This window comes from Halyomorpha halys, unplaced genomic scaffold (genome assembly GCF_000696795.3).
Source record: "Halyomorpha halys isolate HHAL.00 unplaced genomic scaffold, Hhal_1.1 Scaffold1088.1, whole genome shotgun sequence".
Lineage (NCBI taxonomy): Eukaryota > Metazoa > Arthropoda > Insecta > Hemiptera > Pentatomidae > Halyomorpha > Halyomorpha halys.
Genome location: NW_027107060.1, coordinates 241,698 through 253,832, shown reverse-complemented (window position 1 = coordinate 253,832; position 12,135 = coordinate 241,698). Strand labels below are relative to the sequence as shown.

Below are 12,135 nucleotides of genomic sequence, written 5' to 3'. Positions count from 1 at the left end.
ATAGATGTATTAATGAAAACATGGGAAACATCAATCTTAAATATGAATTATATACAATACTTTTTGGTAGAATATATATTTTTTTATAAGTTAAAATTTAAAAAAAAACATTTATCCATGCGAAAACTATTGTAGTTAAAATAATGTAAAATTGTTAATTTAAGAGCAATATTGGAAGTTTTGAAGCAATTATTACTTACATATTAATTCTTTGGTTGCACTCCTTGATCTGGATGGACTACTTGTATCTAAAGGCTTGCCATATTTTTTAATATCTCGACTGTTATTTCCAGAATTAGGTTGGGCACTTGTATTTGTTACTCCCTAATAACATTTTGTCCTCTGAGATTGTGTAAGAAATGTAATTGAAAAAAAAACCACGTAATAAAATTTAGAATTATTAATCTTTCCCTAAATCGCTTTAAAATTAGAGACAAAAATAAATCAGTACTCAAGTTTTTGAATATATGGAAGACATATGATGTAATCCTTGAAGAACTGCAGTCTGTGCCGATCCATTTAATTGGATTTTGGCAATTAGAAGAATAGTAGAAAGTTTAAATATAATATTCCTAGAACTAAAAAATTTCAATCAATATAAGTCTATTAAAAAATATATTAATATATATATATATATATGCATATATCTATATCTCTGTACACACAATTATACATATAATTCTTATTTACACATAAATTAATCTTTTAGTAAAAGGTGTTTGATCAGTTTCAAACGATGAAATGCATAATGCAATTTATTAAAATGAGAAAATATTGTTAGATTCATTAACAAGATTAAATAAAAATACTATGATTAAGAAAGAATATACAACATATAATTCAATGAATCATGGTTGAACATGGGTTCATAAAAAATGTATATTTTCCTTACTGAAATAAAGTAAATGGACGAAGGAAGAAAAGCATACCGATTTTTATAGTCTAATATTTACTTTATAAACCAGTATAGTGGAAACATGATCAACACTTTACTTTTGTGGATATAAAAATGTCTTCAACATTACACACACAAATGTGATCATTTTTTTAAAATAAACAATTTCTTAAATGCTTTTTTTTTTTTACTTATAAACATACCAGGTTTGGCTGGGGCGTCAATGACTGGGAAGGTTTTGGACTGCCACCAATTAAAGTTCTTGTTGTAATAACAGCAGGCGATGGGCGTAGAGGCTGCTCAATATATTTTCGTTCTAAAAGACAATAATGAGTGATTAGATACTCAATCAAAATAAATTTCTGTTCATTTAATATCTTGTCAAGATTAAAAATTTACAACTGTTTTTCATTTTTGAAACCTTTAATGAGATCAAAAGTCATTGGTAACTTTAATATCAATATCAAGCTCAAAAATTACAAATACTTGATAAACATACTTAGGTTTTGTAAAGAGGTAATTTAAATCAGTTAAAATTAAAGGGATTCAATGGAGCTGAATAACTAGCACAGTTATTATACAGGGAGGAGATGTAGACAATACTCCATCCAACCACATGGTTATATATATGGAAGAGTTAGGCTCTTTAAAGAAGCTGATTTAGCTCAAGGATGTTCTACGACCACCAAGATCAAACTCATATTCACAATCTATAGTCAAACTCCAGTGAATTGTAATCAGCAATTTAATATCTTCCGAAATTTTCGACTTTGAAGTACTATTTTTGTTCACTTTACACCTGAATAAAAATGAAAAACAATTTTTTCCAAGAAAGATACAAATTAATTTTTTTTTTTAATTTCTTTATTTCTTTAATTTTTTTTCTCAATCATTTAATTTAGTTCTGTTCAATTTTAACAATAAGCAATGTTTTTTTTTTTTAAAACAAAAATGGTACTTAAGGGCTCACTTTACATAGTAATGAGCTGATAGTAAATGAAGAAAAAATTAAACATATGACCTTTGATGCCAGAACTGTATGGAATACAATATCCAGCTACTACTCCTTCAAATAGATCTACCAATTCCTATACTCAGGGTCCTATCAGTGCAGAGGTAAGAAAATGGGCATACAAGTAAATATTCCATTGGACTTTGCCACCAATTCTTCTGCAGTATTTTAATCCAACAGACAAAAAAAAATTTCTATGACATCCTTAGACAACCAATACTGATGTGTGGGGCAAGAATATGATATATGACAAAGGCTGAAGAAAGGAACTATTTCATATATAAAATAAAAAGATAAAGAAGACTATCTGGACAAGTTTTTGTCCAAGGTGAATAGTGCTAGTGGAAAATTAAGAGTAGTATTATATGTTTTGCAAGTCTGCAGTTCAAAAGGTTAAGACACCAAGGTTAGATGGAGAGTACACAGTCAGTACGAACTCTGGTGGTATACTTAAGCAACTATTAACAAAAAAGCTTTATGAGCTTAGAAGAGCTGCCATGTACTGACAGTTTCATAAGTGATACAAAAAGTTTCAGAGTTTTGAACTGAATAGCCCATCACACAGAACAGGGAAGCGTGGTGGATGCAGGTTGAGGATGCCAGGACATGCCAAAAGGTTGTAGAGCTGTGCTAAATAAATAAGTAATTATAGAACTTGTATAGATTCAAATGTTGATCCAATAAATACATTTATATCTGAATATAAACACTAATTGGATTATAAAAAAAATTAAAAGCCATTATCTGTTTCTATTTTCGAAAGGATAGTCTTTTAGATCATGAATCAAGATCTTTAATTGATAATGATTTATTGAAAATATGTCATATTGAAAATTATTGTAATGTGAATCAGAAAAAAAAATGTATTAATATATTTATTGCTGATACCACAACTTGGCAACTAATTCACATGAAAATTTGGTTAAACACATATTTTTTTTGTTTATTTCCCCACAAAGGAGAATTACAAATATAATTTGTTTTAATATATAATGCTATATAAAAATTAGAATAATGGAAAAAATAATATAGTAAACATAGCGAAATAACACAGGATGCATAACAAACATGGATCAATATACTAGCTAAATTAACTTAACACTTTGCAATGTCTTTATATGAAATGTATCTGTATAATATAAAGTACAACTAACTTATTCATAGTTATCAATAAATATAACAAGTGGTATAAGGATTATTGATTAAACATATGGTGGGACTACGGAGGGCGTGTGCCAGGGCAGTACCCACACACAAAAATATATTTGAAATTATAATGAATTAGCCCAGTTCTACAATAATGCTCAGTTTAAGATTCAGTACTGGCACTTAAATTAATTATATCAAACAAAAACCAAATCAAATATAACAAAAATCAGACCGAAAGAGAGAAAATTAATGAAAAATGAAATATCACAAAAAAAAAAAAGAAAAGATAAGACTACTATACTACCTGTAGGTGCACTCGGTTTTTCTGGGAAAATACAAACAAAGTTAAATAATCATATTTATGTGTATTTTAAAGGCCAATAACAAAAAACAAAATATTAAAACTGATTGCTTAATGATGGGCATTGGAGGATTAATGTAAAACAAGTGATCTAAAACACTTAACTATAGAATTGTGATGTTTATAACTGTTAGGATAAGTTATTTTATGGAACACATAATTAATTATCTTCATTCAAATAAATATATCAGATAGTGACAGTAGAAGTTGTATTATAAAAAAGTGATTTAACTCAGTATACCATTCCTAAAGCCTTTAATTAAAATCTTCAATTCACGGTCTCAAAAATTAATTACTAAGAACATTTTAAAATTGTATGTCATTAAATATTAATATTTAGGAAAATAATTAAAGAAATTTACCTCCAGAATGCATCAAGTTATGAACCAACTCATCTTGTTCAGCGGTTGATGAGCTCCCTGAAATACAATACATAATTTTTTTTTAAATATAGCTTTTTATAAGATATTCTAAAAATAAGTCAGAAAACAAACCCTATTTCTTATATAAAATATTTATAAATTTTGTACACAACCCTAATATACAGAAAAAAAATATGTAAACAAAAATTTGTTTTTGAGTGAATAAATAACGATCCTTTTATGTAAGTACAGAGAAAAATGTAAAACTAAATTCATAAGAAAAGACAGCATATAATTATATTGATACATTATTTAGAATTAATATATTATTTAGCAATAATTCTGAACAAAATTTTACCTTCAACAATGACAACACAACTAGTTTCATCAGTTCCATGTTTGTTTGTAGCAACACATTTGTATTTTCCAGAGTCTTCAGGTTTACAATCAATTATTTCTAGAGTTATTACACCATCAGTATGTGACATAGTATATTCATAGCGAGAAAGTTCTTTATTACCCTTGAACCATCGCACCTAATATGAAAATAACTTGTATTAAATTTATTGTAAATTTAATACTTTTGAAGTTGAGAGTACAAATTAATGACACACAGTTGTAATTTTTCAAAATGTATTCATGAAAATTCTGTTCTTATAAGAAATATTTAAATATTAATATTATTAATACCATTATAATCTTATCATTATTTTATACAAGATTAATATTATTTTATAAATGAATCATATATAAAATTATTGAGTTTACACAAGGAAAAAAAGCTGCCACTTATAAGATACTCTTTTTCTGATACCTGTGAAACCGTCGATCAAATATTTATAGTGGTCATAATGTAATGGAAACTGAAGCAAATGATAAAGGTTGGCTAATTTTTATCATAATGGGAGAATGTTCCTTTATTTTTTCAATATTAGTGGGGAATACAAAATAATATTTTTTTCAAAGAAGAATTATTTAAAATAAACTTAATCATAAATTATTGAGTACATAATTTTAATATTTTAAATTTGCAATAATTAAGAAGGGGATCATAGAGTATATGAATGTGGAGTAAACCTTCATTAATTTTATAATCATGGAATCGTTTAGTAAAGGTAATTAAAAGAAGAAAAGAAGGAATGATAGCTAGTAAGGCTGTCAGCTTGTACACAAAAATGTTAATATTTAAGCTGAAGATGATCTTTTGTATTAAATTTTATGAATGAACGGTAAAATTAAAAAAAAAAAAATTACTTTTGTACCATGTTTAATAGCAATATTGAATTTTTTATAATTCTATTATTACGAAAGCTAATAATTTACTTTCCAAATATTTTTCCTTTAAAAAAAGAAGAAAAAATTGTTTACCGTTGGGAATGGTTTGCCACTCAGGCAGCAAAGAAGTTTGCATGTTTGACGTGACTGCATAACACGTGGACGTAAAAGGAATGTAAAACTAGGAGCAGATTCAACTTCTTCTTGCCAGAATGTATAGGGAAGAGGTTCTCTCCTTCTAACCTGTTGGGCTTCAGGTCTATATGTAGGAATTTGTTTAGGTATAGCTGAAAAAATTACATAACTTTTTAAAAATTTTGCTAACAAAATGTAATTATTTTAAATAAATATACTTGTTTTACACATACGCTGGACATTCAGAAATACAACTTCCTCTCTATATCCATAATGATTTTCAGCACGAATGATATACTCTCCTCTGTCATCTAATTTTACTCTATTTATAATAAAATGATAATCATCATTTCCATAGCGTTTCATAAATTTGACGCTTTGTTTCAATTCTTGATTGTTATGGTACCAAGTAATTGTAGGAGCAGCTATTGCTATTACACGACAATAGAACTTGACACTTTGTCCTTCATAGGCAAAAGCACTCTGAGGTTTTATAACAAATCTTGGTGCAGCTTGTCGCCGGTCTATAAAAATATTAATTTAAAATTATTTAAATGCTTTATTAAACATTTGAAAATAACAATTACCAAATAAAAAACATACCAAATGATGTATCCCTAATACAATATTTATCAATCAATAATTTCCTCAACGCACTATACTCAGAAAGTCGACCCAGTGCTATTGGGTAGGTGTTCCATAATTCATATTTAGCTCTAATACGATCACGTATATCTATGTATCTAGAGGAATTAATGATTGATGTTTTATCACTGTGGTCACCAACAAGCCAAGGATGCAGTAAACATTCATGGGCAGTCATTCGTTTTCTGAAAATAAAATTTAAATATCATGATATAAGAAGTGGAGGAATAAGTAAGTATTAATTTACTGAATCTCTTGTTGAAAGTTAAATTTAACTTAAAATATAAATTACATGGTCATTAATCATGTTTCATTGGATTATTCATTAATTGCAGAGCATAATACTCTGTGTCAATTGGGTACCTATATTAATAACTCGGAGGTTGTTACTAACAATGATAAAAAAACAAATAAAATAAATTTTTTTTGAGTTAATTGAACATATTTGAACAACTTTTAAATTTTGTAAACAACTCTAAAAATAGACTTTGTGTAAAAAACTTGTATGCAAATTTTTTAGTCTATATATTTGAATCAAATAAGTACTTTTTACACCAACAAGCAATAATTCAGGGCTTTTCTATATAAAAAAGAATAAAAACTGTAAATTGAAAGCAAGAAAAACAACAATAAACACATCCATCTACAAAATGTATTTCTCAGTGAAAATAAATAAACACTGAGCCATGGGTAATTTGAAGGAAAGATTTATCTCTAATCATTTTTGAAAGAAAAATCCTTAAAACCAAGTTTGGATAGACCCAACAAAGAACTAATATAGATTTAAATCCTAGGAATTTGTCTTACTCCTTGTTTTTAATGAGAAGGCGCCTTATAAAATCTTTTCCTTCTTCAGAAACATTAGCGAATGCGTCTTCATCAAAGTCCCATTCACAAGCTTTAACATTTTTCAGTGTTTCAACATCATTTTCTCCGGCAAAAGGTGACAAACCACTCAATCTGAAACACCATAGATAAAATATTACAAGAAATGATAATAATTACTATCAATTAATATTTTTTGAGGTAATAAACATATACTTAAAACTTACAAGACATAAGCCAAAACACCAACAGCCCACATGTCAGTATAAAATCCAACAGGTTCTCTCTCAACTATTTCAGGTGCTGCAAACTCAGCAGTTCCAGTAGATATTTTGACTACCTCATTGGGATCAAGTTTTGTAGCTAACCCAAAGTCTATAAGCTTAACATTTGTACTATGTTTTGTTTGACACATAATATTTTCAGGTTTTATATCTAAACAAAAAAAGAATCAAATCAATATTTTAAGTATAAATGGAAAGATTGAATAAAAATACAAAATTTTTAATTCTATCAGATTCTAATATCTTCAGAATACATATTTAAAAAATCATAGGTGTTAATAGTGTTGTTTTTTTCGTGGCAGCCTAATCCATCATATGGTATACCTATTCTCTCAGGTGGCTTTTCAAACATTCAAGGGGTCGACCAAAGCATAGGTGAGAAAATTGCTTCAAGACTGATCTAGTAGACTTGGATTTATTACTGGACAGATGAATGTAGAGAGTGGTGGTGATATCGACATCAAACTTTCAGGTTTGCTAAGAATTAGTTATTATTACACTTTTATTTTAATTTATGGGTTTAGTGTGGTCCTAAGGATTTTTCCCTCAACCATTTTGATTGATATTCAATAATTAAAAATTAATCCAGATGCATACACATAGAAGGGAAATCATCGCACTATTTTAAATGATCCAGGCCAATTTTCTCTATTGTGCATTAAGAAGTTTCACTTCCAAAAAAAAACAAAAAAAAAACACTTTTTTACACTGCCAATTCGTCTAAATTTGTTTAATTACTTAAGAAAAATGGAGCTTTGAGGATTCTCTTTCACAAAACTGTTAGCCCATCCAAGTGCACTGTTTCAGTAACACAACTTTCTAGCCCTCCCTTCCATCATCAAAGGGTTAATAACAGTCAAAGAATTAACATCATAATACTTTATTTAACCCCCTCCTCCCCCCCCCAAAAAAAATATATATATTAAAATACATACATTTAAATTATTCAGTATTTTAAATTTAAATATTAAAAATGTATCATAATGTACAGTTGTAAATAGCAATAAATAAATATTTATAAAAAATATATATATATTAAAAATGATTTTCTTACCAAGATGAATGATATTCTTTTCATGCATTTGTTTGATTGCCTCACATATCTGCCTCATGTAATTTATAACTTCTGCTTCAGACATAATATAGCCTTCAGTAGTTATCCTTTCAAAAAGTTCTCCACCAGAAAGACTGAAATTAATAATTTAATTGTGTTCCAAATGAGTTGGCTAACAAAACAGACAGTGCATCAAAAAACGAATTCCCCACCTTAACCATATAATAGATACACAAATAATTTAGACAAACCAACTTTTAAAATTGGTTATACATTCAAGTATTTATATGTGTACATACAAATTATCTTGCACAATCACTGGTCTAGTAACAGTACTTTCTTACAAAGTACATGTGTACCCCTGACCCTTCATGAAAGGTCAACAAACCCATGGGTTGTAGTGGTACAGATTTAATTTTTTTTAATATATATATATCTGCGTGTGTACACATATATATGGGGTCATTCTCTGAAAAGTTTTTTTTTTTTATATTTTGAAGTTTCTTCCAACTAAATTTTTAATCTGAGGATACCCAGATTAATGAGAAATGGAGAGTTTAAGGCATGATAAAAATAGAAATAGTGAAAATCTACAAATTTCAGCTCAGAGACAATATTTATTCCTCTTGGAGGAATTAAAAATAAAAAAAGTGAAAATAACTTTAAATCATTGCTATGTACTAAAGGACATGAAAATATATATGTGTATATGTGTGTATATATATGTATATATATGTGTTTGTGTGTGTGTGGGTGTGGATGTGTGTGTACCATTATTTTTTTATTGTTTTAAAAACAATATATCATGAAAAGTTAAAAGTGAGAAAGAAAATTACTTACAATTCAAAAATAAGAACCATTTCATCATCATCTTCAAATGCATCATGCAAATTAATAAGTTTAGGATGATGTAGTTGGTTCATTATGTCAATCTCTTTTCTAATCAATTCCTTTTCCATTGGATGAGACACTGGAATGAATTTAGCAGCAAAGACATTGCCAGTCTTTTTTTCTCTACATCTATGCACAACACCAAATGCCCCAGTTCCAATTTCTTCCAATATGTCATAAGAATCATAAACTGAAGCAGTTTTAATATCAACAGGCTGAGGGATGTATTTTGAATAAATATCAAACACTGAAAAAAATTAAACAAAAATATGTCACCAAATGAAAACATTATTTTTTATAATACATCCAAACAATGTTTCTTACCATATTGATCGTAATCTTTTATGGTGTCCTCACATTTTCCTCTTATTTTCTTTCCTGTTTCATCAACTAAAAAACAATTTTGTTGAAAATTAATAAAATAAAAATAAGATTAAATATATTATAAAATGAAAATATCATTGAGCTATAATTATCACTTGATGTGTCTGTGTGACATGATAAACAACTTTATTCTGGAACTAAGTCCCCAAATAATTAACAAAACGCTAAATTAACAAAAAACAAAAAAAATATATATATATATAACTTAAGTATCCTCAAGGGAAAAAGATGAAAAGGGTATGAAATAACTCTCACGGGTTCCAGAAATAGAAATAGAATTATTCATTCCAGTACATCTATATATACATATCAATCAGCTGTTCGACACAATCAGGTGATAAGGCCTGTCAGCTGTTATCGTACTCAGGCTGTAACTTATACATATATATTGTAAAATTCCTTTCTGACAACTGTAACACCAACTTGAGAGATTATAGGATGTTTGATTGTCATATTGAAAACATTTGCCAAAAATTACATCCTAAGCAAATAAAGAAAAAATTAGATTGTGGAAGCATTTGGAAGTCATCAAAGAGTGATCTTAATAGAAAACCCCCTTAAGAGGAAGTGGTACTGGCTTATTTCAGAAGAAAAGATAATAGACAGGGGAAAGGGATGTGAGAGCCTATCAGCCATTTGAACATGGCTGAAGTGGCAGAGAGGGAATTACCAATATTACAATACCGCTCACCACTGCTGGATAGAACACCTGCTCTGGACACTAAAATTAGCTACTTATACCCTAAGACATCGGATTGGGTACAAGGTTCAGTAGAAACACAAAGAGATAATCTGCCCTGTTTCACTGATGGATTAAGGATAGATTCAACTGGTCTAATGGGTGCAGGAGTCTATATAAAAGATTTAGACATAGAACTAAGCTTCTCAAATGTTGGGTTTCACCATTTTGTTGGGTGCTACATGCCCTGAAGTCATGAATTGTGAAAGTGTAGGCATCACTATCTTTTCAGACAGTCTTCTGTTCAAGCCCTTGCTCCCCCAGCTCACCTAAAGTCACCGCTACAATGGTGAGAGAGTGTAGGGAAACATTAGAGTCACTTGCAGGCTTAAAGAAGCTTAAGTTAGTGAGGTCCCTGGACATAAGAGAATCACTGGTAATAAGAAAGCTGACCAGCTCGCTAGAGGCGATGCTGAGTACCCTTTAATGAGGCCAAAACCATTCCCATTTCTAAAAGACATCAGCATAAAAAAGTCCTTGATTGGACATAGAAGATAGCAGGCAAGGAGTGGAGGGAATGTGGAAGGCTGAGACAGGGTTACTAATAACTAAACCCTCCACTACTAGAACTAAGTGGCAGCTAGACCTAAATAGAAATGAGCTTCAATTACTAATAGGAGTTCTTATAGGTCATTGCAGAATAAAAAGATATTTTAAGATTTGTGGAGTAGTTGATGATGAAACTTATCACTTATATGGACATGCCCTAGAAACTGTACTACATTATACAGCAGACTGTGACTGGTACACGTCACTAAGATATAGTCTTCAAGGCTCTGATAGAATCATAGAACATGAGGCTTTCTGCACAGATTGGTTGACCCTTTTAAATTACATTTGAGAATCAAAAAGATTCCACATAGAGGAAAAATAGTATCATAAGAATTATTCCATTGTTCTTTCTTGGGGTTACGTTCCCCCAGTATTACCAGTACCAATACCAGTACCAGCAATAAAAAACCTGGGATTTAAAAAAAAAAAGACTGAATAAATGAGAAGAAAACAATGGAAACCAAGGTTAGGATAGGTTGATCTAATTATCCTATGAAATACATTTTAAAAATAAATATCCAAAATTTGTGTATTTTTTTTTCTAAAATATATTGCCATTAACACCTTATTGTTCTATCCCACAGTGTGATAGGTGATATTATTTGTCTACTTTTTGTATCATACTTTTAATATATTTGTATTTATTACTGTGCTTCTTAATTTATTTATAAGAAGATGAATTATACAACCTAAAAAATGTACATTTTACACCAAACACCAAAATATAAGACAAATAAATATCACTATGGGTCCCTCAGACCCACCTGTTGTGCTGTGGGTTAAAGAAACAGAGAGAAGATATTTAAATGACAAAATCATTAATGTAATAGATAGTTAAAATTTAATATATAACAAAAAAAAACAAACAAAAAATAAAAACATGGCAATACCTTCATATTGTTTTTTCTTTGGTAATTTCTTGTCAAGATCTTTTGTTTTAATTAAATCTGATTCTTCACTTGGCAAACTGCGACCATACACATTTTCTGCATATACCCTGAAAGAATATTCATGCCCTGGAGATAGTCCTGACACTGCTATTGCTGTGAATCTGTAAAATAAAATAAAATAAATCAATGGACTATAACGATAGAAAGACAAATTGATTTTATTTAACTATTAAACCAAATTACTGATTGAAAACTATTAAAACAAAATAAAATAATTATGAATTGGTATGAAATTCATATAAGAAAACAATTTTACCTTGTATGGCCAACACGAATCCAACTTGACATAGGCTTTTCTCTTTTCTCTACCAAGTAATTGGTTATATGACTACCACCATCCCAACTAGGAGCTTGCCAACTCAATGCCAATGAATCCACACCAATATTTGAAGCAGATGGAAATCTTGGTGGATCAGGAACATCTATGAAGAACACCAAAATAAATTTATTTAATTCTCCCAAGCTTTCAGTCTGCATTAAATCAATTACAATTAAAGTAAATTTCAGAATTTTCTGAAAGTTCTAAATGTGTTTGTTATACATTAACATCTAAATCTTCAAAAAATAAATAATTCAGAGAACAGTTATTTTAATAATTAAATTTACATTAATTATATATATA

The 12,135-nt window shown here is 29.0% G+C and overlaps 1 protein-coding gene across 1 annotated transcript in view; it reads right to left on the bottom strand.

The window, feature by feature from the left end:
• Positions 1-12,135, bottom strand: part of bent (projectin protein bent) — a gene marked incomplete in the record, with an annotated part of 246,334 nt that overhangs the window by 8,032 nt on the left and 226,167 nt on the right. Inside the window, 14 exon segments of the mRNA XM_067045412.1 lie at positions 201-324; positions 1,099-1,211; positions 3,780-3,836; positions 4,138-4,315; positions 5,148-5,341; positions 5,423-5,713; positions 5,793-6,019; positions 6,642-6,794; positions 6,887-7,094; positions 7,998-8,131; positions 8,838-9,135; positions 9,213-9,278; positions 11,454-11,614; positions 11,770-11,935. Of these exon segments, the coding sequence (XP_066901513.1) occupies positions 201-324; positions 1,099-1,211; positions 3,780-3,836; positions 4,138-4,315; positions 5,148-5,341; positions 5,423-5,713; positions 5,793-6,019; positions 6,642-6,794; positions 6,887-7,094; positions 7,998-8,131; positions 8,838-9,135; positions 9,213-9,278; positions 11,454-11,614; positions 11,770-11,935 (2,370 nt within the window).